At 40.1% G+C, this 15,010-nt stretch overlaps 1 protein-coding gene across 2 annotated transcripts in view; it reads left to right on the top strand.

Annotated features, from left to right (window-relative positions):
* The window catches only part of fn1b (fibronectin 1b), a 54,848-nt gene that overhangs the window by 28,030 nt on the left and 11,808 nt on the right, over window positions 1–15,010 (top strand). Inside the window, exons 25-39 of one of the 2 annotated variants that reach the window (XM_085805351.1) lie at window positions 447–731; window positions 1,953–2,144; window positions 2,279–2,368; window positions 4,116–4,382; window positions 5,159–5,275; window positions 5,370–5,531; window positions 6,714–6,869; window positions 7,269–7,385; window positions 8,291–8,560; window positions 9,463–9,650; window positions 10,957–11,044; window positions 11,578–11,757; window positions 12,259–12,348; window positions 12,432–12,620; window positions 13,351–13,440. In XM_085805351.1, the coding sequence (XP_085661477.1) occupies window positions 447–731; window positions 1,953–2,144; window positions 2,279–2,368; window positions 4,116–4,382; window positions 5,159–5,275; window positions 5,370–5,531; window positions 6,714–6,869; window positions 7,269–7,385; window positions 8,291–8,560; window positions 9,463–9,650; window positions 10,957–11,044; window positions 11,578–11,757; window positions 12,259–12,348; window positions 12,432–12,620; window positions 13,351–13,440 (2,481 nt within the window). The remainder of the gene's footprint in view (window positions 1–446; window positions 732–1,952; window positions 2,145–2,278; window positions 2,369–4,115; window positions 4,383–5,158; window positions 5,276–5,369; window positions 5,532–6,713; window positions 6,870–7,268; window positions 7,386–8,290; window positions 8,561–9,462; window positions 9,651–10,956; window positions 11,045–11,577; window positions 11,758–12,258; window positions 12,349–12,431; window positions 12,621–13,350; window positions 13,441–15,010) is intronic. The other variant, XM_085805342.1, reaches the window with a different exon arrangement.

The following is a 15,010-nucleotide window of genomic DNA, read 5'->3' as shown; positions in this document are numbered from 1 at the left end:
GCACAAAAAACTTGTTTTTACTGGCAGATTTTTCTACTTATTTCAAGTGAAATTTGTTTTGAAACAAGTGCAAATGATCTAAAAACAAGTTAACTTTTAAGGCGATGAGTCTTATTTTAAGTGGAAAGAGATTAGTTTTGACTAGAAATGAGACATTTTGACAAGAAATAAGACAAATATTCTTGGAAAGATTGTGAGTTTTTGCAGTGTAGAACATAGAATCATAAAGTTTAATGAATGAATGAATGTTTATGGACTGAAGTCATTTGTAATTTGTAGTTCTCTCCCATCTAGCATGCTGACTGTTAGACTCTGGGTCTCTGACTGCTTTATCATGAATGTAATTGATATAATTAATGTCATAATTTTTGGCTTTTGGGTTCTTTTTGTGTGTCTCATTTTTTTTGTTTTCGCTTGCGCTTTTACACCTGGCCTAACCCTTTCAGACATCCCCACACCGAGTCACATTGACTTTGTGGACATTACTGACACCACCATTGGCCTGCGCTGGACCCCTCTGAACTATGCTTCCATTACTGCTTACCGGATAACGGTTGTAACCTCGGGCGAGAGCTTGCCCATTTTTCAAGACACGGTGGACGCGTCTGCTGGTTATTACACGGTCCGTGGCTTGGAGCCGGGCGTGGACTATGACATCAGTATCTTCAGTCTTACAGACGACGGGGAAAGCCAGCCGACCACTTACACAAAGCAAACGCAAGCTGGAGCTGGTGATTTCACTCTTTCAATCCATCCGTTGGGGAGGGGTGGGGTGCATTATTAACAGCCCATTAGCCCATTTACTAAAGATCTCAGAAATGTCTCACTGCCATTGTGAATTTACTTTTACTTTTATTTATTCCACCTACAGTAGGGATGTCACGATTACTTGTTTTCACAATTAATTGTGGTGTTAAAACACCACGATTAATTGATCGTAAAGATTCATAAATACCGTTACTTTCCCAAAAAAGACTATGTCGGAACCGTATCGGCAGATATGCGCCAAAATAAAGGTAAATGCTCAGATATTGGTCCATTTAACTAACCTAACATTGAATTGGTAGGAATCTAAATGTTAGCGTGTCATTTTTAATAAAAACAAAAAGCAAAACAAAACAAAAAAACGATTAAAATAAACGCAAACATTTGGTATAGATGACAATTTATGACTTGAATATTTCAAACATTTCCCCTGGGGGATTAATAATTGGCCATATATTAATACACTGCAAAAACTCAAAATCTTACCAAGAATATTTGTCTTATTTCTAGTCAAAACAAATCTCATTCTACTTAGAATAAGACTCATCACATAAAAAGTACGGTAGCTTGTTTTTAGACACTTTTTACTTCTTTCAAACATATTTTCACTTTAAGTAAGTCGAAAAATCTGATAGTGGAGCAAGTTTTTCTTCCTTATTACAAGCACAAAAAACTTGCTTTCACTGGCAGATTTTTCTACTTATTTCAAGTGAAAATTTGTTTGAAACAAGTGAAAATTATCTCAAAACAAGTTCATTTTTAGGTGATGATGAGTCTTATTTTTATTTTTAGTGAAAAGAGTTTAGTTTTGACTAGAAATGAGACATTTTGACAAGAAATAAGACAAATATTCTTGGAAAGATTTTGAGTTTTTGCAGCGTAGATACTTGAAATATTTTGTGTAAACAATGAGTAATGTAATTATATTTGGACTATATTTGATTTTACACATTCATAGTGTTGTGAAATTAATTAATCGTGATAATCGACCGTAACACCGTGATTGTTTCTCTGACAATAATCGTACCAAGAAAATTTCTAATCGTGACATCCCTAATTCATTCCACCTCTTTGTTGAGCTCATATGTGTGTGTGTGTGTGTGTGTGTGTGTGTGTGTGTGTGTGTGTGTGTGTGTGTGTGTTTTTGTGTTTCTGCTTTAACTGTTTAACCCCTTCCTGCCCTGCAGCCATCCCCGCTCCCACCAACCTCCAGTTTGGAGGCGTGGGGCCGGACCACATCAGAGTGACCTGGACGGTCCCTCACGTCGCCACGCCCAGCGACATCTCGCGCTTCGTCATCCGCTACCACCCCGTCGCCACGGACGACGACGTCAAAGAGGTGAACGTGGGCGGGGCCACCAACACCTTCCTGCTGCAGAGTAAGACAACACAACGATCTGACACAGGCGGGCGACGCTGCCTTCAGGGCCTCGATGAGCTGCTGGTCCTCTTGTTTTAAGCTTCTCTGAGTGAAATGAATGAATGAATATGAATATCTCCTGTTTGCATCCAGACCTGCTGCCCAACACCGAGTACCGCATCAGCGTCGTGTGTGTGTACGGAGAGAGAGAGAGTGAACCCACCTCAGGAACTCAGAGGACCAGTGAGTATGACACTGAAACTTAAAGGGATAGTTCAACATTTTGGCAAATTGGCCCATTGCCATAATCGCTATAGTCATAGCAGTAGGTTCGTTACCTTTAATTGTTGGTGTAAGCTATTTTTAGAACGGCGGAGCGGAGCAACAGGCTGCTCAGGGCTATGCTATGGAGGCTAAGGGAATTTCTTGGTTTTCCTCATCAAACTCATCAAATACACAACCCAACAACTCCAAAAGACTGTCGTGGACAAGTTGTGACCTGAACATTCACCACGCTATGAGATAATAATGGAACGTTACGAGACGGAGCTGTTTTAGAGGTAAATTCATGCACAACCGCTGATGCGCGTTGCGTTCAGGGACAGTTTTTCAGCAAGCAGACTCTGTATTTACCCTGTATTTACCTCGAAAACGGCTCCGTTTCGTATCGTTCCGTCATTATCTCATAACGTGGTGAATGTGCAGGTCACAACTTGTCCACAAAAGCGTTTTGGAGTTTTGGGATTTTGTATTTGATGAGTTTAATGAGGGAAACCAAGAAATTCCTTTAGCCTCCATTGCGTAGCTCTGAGCAGCTCGCCGCTCCGCTCCTCCGTTCTAAAAATACCTTACACCGACAAATAAAGGTAACGAACCTACTGCTATGATTATAGCGATTATGGCAATGGGCCAATTTGCCAAAATGTTGAACTATCCCTTTAACCCTCCTGTCGTCCTTCTGGGTCAAATTGACCCAATCTGTTCCCTTCCTCCGTCCTTCCTTCTTTCCACATTCCTTCCTTCCTTCCTTCTGCTTCCTTCCTTGACCTAATCTGTTCCTTCCCTCCATTTTTCTTTCCTTCCTTTTTCCCTTCCTTCCGTCCTTCCTTCACTGCAAAAACTCAAAATCTTACCAAGAATATTTGTCTTATTTCTAGTCAAAACAATGTCATTATACTTAAAATAAGACTAAAAGCAGCTTGTTTTTAGACACTTTCTTTTTTCTTTTTCTTTTTTTTTTACTTCTTTCAAGAATATTTACACTTGAAATAAGTAAAAAAAATCTGGAACAAGTTTTTCTTTCTTATTACAAGCACAAAAAACTGCTTTCACTGGCAGATTTTTCTGCTTATTTTAAGTAAAAATTAGTTTGAAACAAGTGAAAAGACCTAAAAACAAGTTATTTTTTAGGTGACGAATGAAAAGAGATTAGTTTTGACTAGAAACAAGACAAATATTCTTGGAAAGATTTTGAGTTTTTGCAGTGTTCCTTCGTTCCCTTCGTCCTTGCTTCTTCTTCCTTCCTCTTTTGATCTAATTGACCCAATCTGTTCCCTACCTCCATATTTCTTTCTGCCCTTTTTCCTTCCTTCTTTCCACAATCCTTCCTTCCTTCCTTCCCCTCGTCCTTACTTCTTCCTTCCTTTTTGACCCAATTGACCCAATCTCTTCATCTAGCTTCCCTTCCTTTTTCCCTTCCTTCTTTCCTCCCATCTCTCCCTTTGTCCTTCCTTCCTTCCTTCCTTCCTTCCTTCCTTCCTTCCTTCCTTCCTTCCTTCCTTCCTTCCTTCCCTTTGTCCTTCCTTCCCTGACCCAGGAGGACAACAGGAGGGTTAAGGAAGGATGATGGCTGAATAATACTTTATTTTAATAATAAAATCAGACAAAATGTACATGAATACTGTCGTGCACTAAAGATCACCACTTTAAAAACCTTGTTAAACAAACGAAACAGGTTAAAAATGAACTCCTGATCTCCTGTCCCCTGCAGCTCTAGACTCGCCCACCGGCTTGGACTTCTCCGACATCCGCACCAACTCCTTCACGGTTCACTGGGTCGCTCCGACGGCCTCCATCAGCGGCTACCGCCTGCGCCACCAGAGGACGAGCGGCGGCCGCCACAAGGACGAGAGGCTGCCGCCCACCAGGAACCACTTCACCCTGACCGGGCTCACACCCGAGACCGAGTACCTGGTGTCCGTCTACGCCGTCAACGACAACCTGGAGAGTCTTCCTCTGACTGGGACTCAGGCCACCAGTAAGACCCCAAACTGGTTTCTATAGGATCACACTCGCTTTACACTGCAAAAACTCTAAATCTTACCAAGAATATCTGTCTTATTTCTCATCAAAATGTCTCATTTCTGGTCAAAACTCATCTCTTTCCACTTAAAATAAGACTCATCACCTAAAAATTAACTTGTTTTTAGATCATTTTCACTTGTTTCAAACTAATTTTCCTTTAAAATAAGTAGAAAAATCTGCCAGTGAAAGAAAGTTTTTTGTGCTTGTAATAAGAAAGAAAAACTTGCTCCACTATCAGATTTTTCTACTCATTTCAAGTGAAAATCTGCTTGAAAGAAGTTAAAAAAAAGTGTCAAAAAACAAGCTGCTTTTTAATGTGATGAGTCTTATTTTAAGTAGAATGAGATTTGTCTTGACGAGAAATTACATTTTAACTAAAAACAAGACAAATATTCTTGGCACGACATTTGAGTTTTTGCAGTGAAAGTGCTTTACAAATGTTAAAACAAAAATGTTAACGCACATTTTTAAAATATTTATACAGTATATGTATATAAGCATATGTTGGAATTTTATTTTGAAAATCTCAGCATCATGGAGGATCCTGTTGTGAAAATCAAACTTTTGACTTTTGAAGCTACTTTTAATGCATTGAGTCTTATTTTAGGTAGAATGAGATCTGTTTTGACTAGAAATAAGATATATATTCTTGGTAAGATTTTTGAGTTTTTGTAGTGCATCTGCTCTCCTTTCATTGTAATTAACTTTTTCTCGTCTAATCCTTCCCAGTCTCCGATGCTCCCACCGATCTGGAGGTAACATCTTCCACCCCCACCAGCATCACCATTCGCTGGGAGGCCCCGTCCGTCACCGTGAAGAACTACAGGATCACCTACGGAGGAACAAGTCTGTCTTTGTCTTCTGTGGTTCATATTTTCCTCTGAACCTCCGTCGCTCTCTGACTTTAACACTTTTCTTTTCTTCTCTCTTCTTTCCCCAGGTGGTGAGACCCCTCAGGAGTTCACCATCCCGGGCTCTCAGACCACGGCCACCATCACCGGTCTGAATCCCGGCAGCGACTACACCATCACGGTCTACGCCGTCACCGGACGAGGGGACAGTCCTGCCTCCAACACCCCGGTCTACATCACACACAAGACAGGTGCAGCCATAGATATATACATATATATACGTATATATATAAGAAGACTAGATGACTCACCCGCCGCTGCTGCCCAATGACACGGTGCAGTCAGTACGGCGGCCATCTTGGGACGGGCAACTCTCTCCCTCAGAGCATTAAGCCTATGGTGCATCTTCTGCTATAAATAATGACCACAACTTGCTCAGTTTTTGTCCGATTTCCAAACGGTTTGATTTTTTTTATGAACGTTTATGCAGTTATGATGCAGCATACTTAAAATCACGGATAATTTTAATCATGTACTTTTGTTTATAAAAGTAACATTATAGTAACATTATGCAAATAGTTAAAGTAATAGCTACATACTGCACTGCAAAAACTCAAAATCTTACCAAGAATATTTGTCTTATTTCTAGTCAAAACAAATCTCATTATACCTAAAATATGTATATTTATACATACATAGTTATACATAAAAAAAAGTAGCTTGTTTTTAGACACTTTTTACTTCTCTCAAGTCTATTTTCACTTGAAATAAGTAGAAAAATCTGATAGTGGAGCAAGTTTTTCTTTCTTATTTCAAGCACAAAAAACTTGCTTTCACTGGCAGATTTTTCTACTTATTTCAATTGAAAATTAGTTTGAAACAAGTGAAAATGATCTAAAAACAAGTTCATTTTTAGGTGATGAGTCTTATTTTAAGTGGAAAGAGATTAGTTTTGACTAGAAATGAGACATTTTGACAAGAAATAAGACAAATATTCTTGGAAAGATTTTGAGTTTTTGCAGTGTGATTTATTTTTCACAGAGTTATGAATAGTTTTTTTAGTGCAGAGGACAGGATCACCCACCTGAACTAATGCAAGTGTCTGTGCGAGTTGCCCCTCCCAATATGGCCGACTGTGAGTCCGATCCTCCCCCTCCTTGGGTGCAGCAGCAGCAGCAGCAGCAGCTGCAGCAGCAGCTGCAGCAGCAGCAGCAGCAGCAACAGCAGCAGCAGCAACAGCAGCAGCAGCAGCAGCAGCAGCAGCAGCAGCAGCAGCAGCAGCAGCTGCAGCAGCAGCAGCAGCAGCTGCAGCAGCAGCTGCAGCAGCAGCGTGACGGACGGACGACTGTTTGTTTCTGTGGAGAAGCAGAAACTGAACTGTGGTGCAGCTGAAACTAAACCTAAAGCCTGTTAATGTCTCTCTGTCTCACTAGATACCGAGTCGCCCACGGACATGAAGGTGACCGATGTGAGCGACAACGCCATCACCGTGCGCTGGTCTCCGGCTCAGGGACCAATCAAAGGCTACAGAGTCACCAGCGTCCCCAAGAACGGCCTGGGACCCTCCTACTCCGAAGTGGTGGCACCGAGTAAGACCACGGCGCCCGCTCTGCTCCAAACCGGACTGTCGCTGTTTTGTGTCGGATAATTTATTGTTTTTCCAGCTCACAGTCATCCATCGTCTCCTCATCGGCTTCTTTCCCGTCCTTCTAGGCTTTTTAACTCAGTAATCATCATGTGCAGATGCCATTTTGGCTTCTTAATATCTGTAATCATGTGACAGTGTCTCTCCCTCCTTTTTAAATCTTATTTTAGACCTTGCTGCTCTTATTCACTGACACAAGTTTGTAACGGGTTGTGCAATATTGTTGTTATTGTGTATTTTTGTGCATGATGCGTGGTTGTGGTCTTGTGTTGTCTTCCGCTGCTGGTAACATTGTAATTTCCTGCGAAGGATTAATAAAGTATCTTTAACTTTAACTTTACAGATCAGCACGAGATGACCTTCACGGGTCTGATGCCCACTGTCGAGTACGTGGTGAGCGTCTACGCCCTCGGAGACGACGGCCAGCCCTCTTCCCCCGCGGTGGAGAACACCATCACTGGTTAGTTCCAAACCTTCCCAATGTATGGATCAATTACCTGTTAATTAAGCATTTAAAGGGACAGGCACTGAAACCACCTGCTGAGAAAAGAGTTGTAATGTTTGATCCTTGGACATGTCTTTAACCCTCCTGTTGTCCTCCTGGGTCAGGGAAGAAAGGAAGGAAGGATGAAGGGAAAGAAGGAAGGAAGGACAAAGGGAAAGATGGGAGGAAAGAAGGAAGGGAAAAAGGAAGGGAAAGCTAGAAAGAGGGAGGGAACAGATTGGGTCAACTGGGTCAAAAAGGAAGGAAGAAGTAAGGATGAAGGGAAGGAAGGAAGGAAGGAAGGGAAAAAGGAAGGAAAGATGGAGGGAGGGAACAGATTTGTTCAAGGAAGGAAGAAGGGGAAAAGGAAGGAAAGATAGATGGAGGGAGGAAACAGATTGGGTCAACTGGGTCAAAAAGGAAGGAAGAAGTAAGGATGAAGGGAAGGAAGAAAGGAAGGAAGGAAGGGTAAAAAGGATTGTGGAAAGAAGGAAGGGAGAAAGGAAGGAAAGATGGAGGGAGGGAACAGATTTGTTCAAGGAAGGAAGAAGGGAAAGAAGGGGAAGGGAAGGAAAGAAAGATGGAGGGCTAGGGAACAGATCAGGTCAATTGGATCAAAAGAGGAAGGAAGGACGAAGGGAAGGAAGGTAGGAAGGAAGGAAGGAAAGAAGGAATGGAAAAAGGATTGTTGAAAGAAGGAAGGGTGAAAGGAAGGAAAGAAGGAAGGATGGAGGAAGGAAATAGGATAACAGGACGGTTAAGACACCTGGGAACTGTTTTAACTTGTGGAAAAAGGGGTCAGAATACGTGAATGTCCCCTTTAAGCCTCATGGAGCTCATGTCTTCTTCACTGTCAGACTCACTAACCTCCTTCCCTGCAGCCATGGATCGTCCCAAGGACCTGACCTTCTCCGACATCGACTCCACGTCCATGCGCATCACGTGGGACAGCCCCGACGGCTCGGTGACGTCCTACCGCGTCCTGTACTCCAGCTCCGAGGAGGGGGAGCGGGAGTACCGGCCCGCGCCCCGCGGAGACCAGGACACGGTGCTGCTCCGAGGCCTTCGCCCCGGCACCGAGTACACCGTGAAGGTCATCGCCCTGCACGGCCGCACGCCCAGCACGCCGCTAGTGGGAACCCAGGCCACAGGTGGAGAGACAGCAACATCAATTAATGCACTGCAAAAAAAACTCAACATCTTAACCAGGAATATCTGTCTTATTTCTAGGAAAAATGTTATTTCTAGTCGAAAGAAATCTAGTTATACTTCAAATATAAGACTCATCACATTAAAAAGCAGCTTGTTTTTTGACACTTTTTACTTCTTTCAAGCAGATTTTCACTTGAAATAAGTAGAAAAATCTGATAGTGGATTAAGTTTTTCTTTCTTATTACAAGCACAAAAAACTTGCACCACTATCAGATATTTCTACTTATTTCAAGTGAAAATTTGGGTAACACTTTACTTGAATAGGTATTCATAAGATTGACATAACAGCTGTCATAAACATCAATGAATACTTATGACAGCTGTGGTTAAGTGTCATTCAGTAAGTTATGTCACTTTTGATGCAAAGTTGACATTGTTTGAGATGTTTTTGTTCTGACAACTTGACATAATTTATTTAAAGTTTGGTGATTAGGTCTGTTATGACAGTTGAAATTGTCTTTATGTCAAGTTGTCAGAACAAAAACATCTCAAACAATGTCAACTTTGCATCAAAAGTGACATAACTTACCGAATGACACTTAACCACAGCTGTCAGAAGTATTCATTGATGGTTATGACAGTGTTATGTCAATCTTATGAATACCTATTCAAGTAAAGTGTTACCAATATTTGTTTGAAGCAAGTGAAAATTATTAAAAAACGAGTCCATTTTTAGGTGATGAGTCTTATTTTAAGTGGAAAGAGTTTAGTTTTGACTAGAAACGAGACATTTTTTACAAGAAATAAGACAAATATTTTTGGAAAGATTTAGCTTTTTTGCAGTGTGTGCAGGACTTCATTTAAACGTCTAAATGTGTGTTTTGTGTGTGTTTTGCTTCAGTCATCCCTGCTCCGACCAACCTGGCGGTGTCAGACGTCGGCCCCTCCACCTTCACCGTGTCGTGGCGCGCCCCCACCGCACGCCTGTCCGGCTACCGCGTGGTCATCACCCCCAGGAACGTCAACAGCCCCTCCAAGGAGATGAACGTTGCCCCGGACACCACGCGGGTGGTCGTCCCCGGCCTCATGGTAATAATAATAATAATAATAATAATAATACATTTATTTATAGAGCACTTTCCATCAAAGTGCTTTACAGAGGAAAGCACAAGCAAATACAGAAAAGAAAAACAATTTCAATGTAAAAGATAAAATACAATTTAAAAAAAATAGATACATAAAAACAATTTAAACGAACAATTTTAAGAATTATAAACAATATAAACAATAGAGAAAAGATGTGTTTTCAATTTAGATTAAAAAATGTCAAGTGAGTGTGCAGAGGTTGTTTCACTGTTCACATGGGTTCATACGCTGGGTTTACATTACAGGTTTTCGCAAAATAAAAGCAAAGATAAAAACAATTTGCTATTTGTGAGTGTTTCCATTGGATGGTGTTTTGCAAATGAGCCGTAACTCTCGTAAAGTCTATAGTCACGCGATATCTCATAATTATTGATTGATTGATTGATCATATTTATTTCAAACCAAACAAAAATGACACATACTCACATACAAAATAACAAGAACATCCACAGGACACCATTATCTTAAATTCTCATCCCGTGATACTTCACTTTGAGGAAGATGGACGTAAGCGTCTTGCGTTTCCATGGTGTTGGGACAGTGACCTCAGCTTGTCTTTAACAGAAGACAAAGGCAGCACTTGATTGCTCAAAGGCAAAGCCCTCATGTGTCCATAGCAGACCAACTATGGATACAACATGTCAGGATGACCGGGATACGTTCAATCAGCTGTGTGATGTTCTCCAACTGAAATAACTGTTTCCGTAACACTTTTGCGATACACTCTTATATCGATACGTCTGAAAAACCACCTCATCAATTCAATCAATTGAATTTATTTGAAGTGGGACAGTGCAAGTTCATGAACGAAACATAAAAATCGTAAACAAGCCGGATTGTAGCCACAGGCTCATTTCCATCCGCTGTCCCATACATAGATGTTCCCTGGTACAAAATACAATAAATAAAAACAAAAGCATGTTATAAAATAGCAGCAGTCAGTTTACAGTACAATAGATAACAATACAGATTCGGTGCCGTAGTACGACAGTAGTTACAAAAGTGCAACCGTGTCATGAGATAAAGTGCTTACAATCATCAAAGTGCTTAGAAGGTCCTAGGAGTAATGTCTCATTGAGCTGTGTTTCAATGCTGATTCATGAGAGCATAAAAATGTTTTAGCGATATTTGAGAGGTTTTTACCAGTTTTTATTGCGATATTTAGGTTTTGTGCATTTGTAGGGGAAATGGAAACGCACCTATAGTCAGACAGTGAATAACTTCACGCTGTCTGTCTGCACGTTAACAGGTGGCGACCAGGTACGGCATCCAGGTCTACGCTCTGAAGAACTCTGTCACCAGCAGACCTCTGGAGGGAGACGCCACCACACTGGAAGGTATCGAACCTGCACTGCTCATCATCATCATCATCCATTCATCATCATCCATTCATCATCACAGACAGTGGTCAGACAGCGGAGCAGCTTCTCACACAGGCTGCTACAGATACAGGAAGTCTTTACACTGTAGAACAAACAACAGCTGAAAACCTCTGCTCATAACTCACAGTCACTACGCACCTTATCTTTCTACACACAGTTACACACATTGCACATTTTCTACTTTGCACTAAAGTCAACGCTGCCAATTTGTTTGTTGTTGTATAAACTTTTGTACATCACATTTTATTTTATTTGCTATTGCTATTTTATTATGTATAGTTTGTTCTTTATATTCTTATACTATATGTTGTTATCGTCACTGTGTGTCTGTGTAATGCTGCTGCTGCACTGTCATTTCCCAGCTTGGGATCAATAAAGTCTATCTATCTATCTATCTATCTATCTATCTATCTATCTATCTATCTATCTATCTATCTATCTATCTATCTATCTATCTATCTATCTATCTATCTCCTCCCTCGCTGTAGATGTGAGTCCTCCCCGTCGCGTGCGCATCACCGACGTGACCGATGCTTCTGTGGTGCTGAACTGGAGAACCAAGGTGGAGACCATCACCGGTTTCCTCATCGACGCCGCGCCCGTCGACGGATCGCATCCCGCCATCTCCAGGACCATCCCCGGAGAAACACGCACCTACACTCTCTCCGGTAAGACACCACACTGCAAAAAACTCAACATCTTACCAAGAATAAGAATATTTGTCTTACTTCTAGTCAAAATGTCATTTCTAGTCAAAACAAATCTCATTCTACCTAAAATAAGACTCATCACATAAAAAGCAGCTTGTTTTTAGACACTTTTTACTTCTTTCAAGCAGATTTTCACTTGAAATAAGTAGAAAAATCTGATAGTGGAGCAACTTTTTCTTACTTCAATATTGATATTGATATTGATATAATATTGATATAATAATATCAAGTGAATATTTGTTTGAAACAAGTGAAAATTATCTAAAAACAAGTACAGTTTTAGGTGATGAGTCTTATTCTAAGTGGAAAGAGATTAGTTTTGACTAGAAATAAGACAAATATTCTTGTAAAGACTTTGAGTTTTTGCAGTGCACACTCACCTGCTGCACATCCCAAGCAACAGAAACAGGTTATAGTTTAGATTATGGTAAGTAACACTGTTTTTTGTTTTGCTCCCAGGGCTGCAGCCGTTCACCAGGTACTCTATCAACATGTACACTCTGAATGGAAACACAAGAAGCGCTCCGTTCAACGTCATCGTTCAGACAGGTAGCTACAACTCAACTCTGGATGGATAAATTCACCACGACATTTTCACGTCTAATCTGGTATTTATTTATTTCTCTCTGTAGCTTCACCAGTGGTCCAGAGTCCCACCAACCTTCAGTTCACGTCTCTGACCCCCACCTCCATCTCCTTCACGTGGCAGCCCCCCCCCACCCAGATCACAGGGTACTACGTCACCTACGAGGAGATGGGACGAGCCCCGCGGGAGCTGAGCCCACAGCCCCACGCCGGACAGAACTACGCCACCATTCCTGGTACGAAGCTTTTAGCTTTTAGCTTTTAGCTTTTAGCTGCTGATAGATAGATAGATAGATAGACAGACAGACAGACAGACAGACAGACAGACAGACAGACAGACAGACAGACAGACAGACAGACAGACAGACAGACAGACAGACAGACAGACAGATAGATAGATAGATAGATAGATCAAGAATATTTGTTTCATTTCTAGTCAAAACAAATCTCATTATACCTAAAATAAGACTAATTGCATTAAAAAGTAGCTTGTTTTTAGACACTTTTTACTTCTTTCAAACAGATTTTCACTTGAAATAAGTAGAAAAATCTGATAGTGGAGCAAGTTTTTCTTTCTTATTACAAGCACAAAAAACGTGCTTTCACTGGCAGATTTTTCTACTTATTTCAAGTGAGAATTAGTTTGAAACAAGTGAAAATGATCTAAAAACAAGTTGATTTTTAGGTGATGAGTCTTATTTTAAGTGGAAAGAGATTAGTTTTGACTAGAAATGAGACATTCTGACAAGAAATAAGACAAATATTCTTGGAAAGATATTTGAGTTTTTGCAGTGTAGATAGATAGATAGATAGATAGATAGATAGATAGATAGATAGATAGATAGATAGATAGATAGATAGATAGATAGATAGATAGATAGATAGATAGATAGATAGATAGATAGATAGATAGATAGATAGATAGATAGATAGATAGAGTCTTATAGTAATTGTTCGTCCCCACAGGTCTGAGACCGTCCACTGAGTACATCATCAAGATCATCGCCCTGCAGAACACCCGGAGGAGCACTCCTCTGACCGGCCGCATCCGGACCCGTGAGTATAACGACACTTCATCTATCTATCTATCTATCTATCTATCTATCTATCTATCTATCTATCTATCTATCTATCTATCTATCTATCTATCTATCTATCTATCTATCTATCTATCTATCTATCTATCTATCTCTGAACTGTGACACATGTCAAAGTGATGCATTCGAAGGATGTGATAGAGAAGACGACGAGTCAAATTAGTTCAGTCAGTGCACATCCTATAAAAGCAGAGTGTTTGAATGGCAACTTTAATCTGCTAAACTGAACCAGCTGTTTGGCTGCAACAGCTCGGAGGCCTGAAGGTAAAACTGAAGCAGCTGATTGGTGTTGCACTGCAAAAACTCACAATCTTTCCAAGAATATTTGTCTTATTTCTTGTCAAAATGTCTCATTTCTAGTCAAAACTAATCTCTTTCCACTTAAAATAAGACTCATCACCTAAAAATTAACTTGATTTTAGATCATTTCACTTGTTTCAAACTAATTTTCAATTGAAATAAGTAGAAAAATCTGCCAGTGAAAGCAAGTTTTTTGTGTTTGTAATAAGAACGAAAAACTTGCTCCACTATCAGATTTTTCTACTTAAGTGAAAATATGCTTGAAAAAAGTAAAAAGTGTCTAAAAACAAGCTGCTTTTTATGTGATTTTACGTATAATGAGATCAGTTTTGACCAGAAATGAGACATTTTGACTAGAAATAAGACAAATATTCTTGGAAAGATTTTGAGTTTTTGCAGTGTTGGACTCTTAAAACAATAATACCCATTTTTATTTTGAATGCCTCCAGAAATGACATTCAAAATACATTGTGTGTGTTTGTAATATTGGGGTTTGACTTACTTTGCCACCAAGTGGAACCCACCCAGTGATGTTGCATATCTGTGGCCGCCTGCTGGATGAGATATGTCACTGCAGCTCTGCCTCACCTCCCCCTGGTCGTCCAGTCATTTTAGGAAAAAAGGTTGAACAAACTGCAACAGAAGCAAACTCAACTGATTTTGTATCGTCAGCATGTCCTGACCCAAACATATCCCATAATACGCCTATTCATTATTTTTCTCATGTGAATTGGGTAAAATTTTTAATCTTTAGATATCTCCATGAAAATTACTGAGTTGATTACTTACATTAAGACAAACAAAAAATGTATTACAAGTTTTTTGAAATTCTTTGTTAACATGAGCAAATTTGCATAAATTTGCATAAATTCCACCGTTTTCCACAGAATGTATGCACATTTATGCAAATTTGCTCATGTTAACAAAGGATTTCAAAAAACTTGTAATACATTTTTTGTTTGTCTTAATGTAAGTAATCAACTCAGTAATTTTCATGGAGATATCTAAAGGTTAAAAATTTTACCCTATTCACGTGAGAAAAATAACTAATTGGCGTATAAATGGGATATATTTGGGTCTTTTTCTAAACTTTCCCTAATGGGATTCTTCGGGGCTTTTTTTTCCCTCACTCAGGACATGTTGAGGATACAGAATCAGTTGAGTTTGCTTCTGTTGCAGTTTGTTCAACCTTTTTTTGGCCTAAAATGACTGGACTATGGTCTAACCTG

Source organism: Trachurus japonicus, chromosome 3 (genome assembly GCF_045865225.1).
Source record: "Trachurus japonicus isolate A0001 chromosome 3, Traja_1.0".
NCBI classification, from domain to species: Eukaryota; Metazoa; Chordata; class Actinopteri; order Carangiformes; family Carangidae; genus Trachurus; species Trachurus japonicus.
Note: the sequence above shows the minus strand (reverse complement) of the source record. Positions and strands in the feature narration are given on the sequence as shown.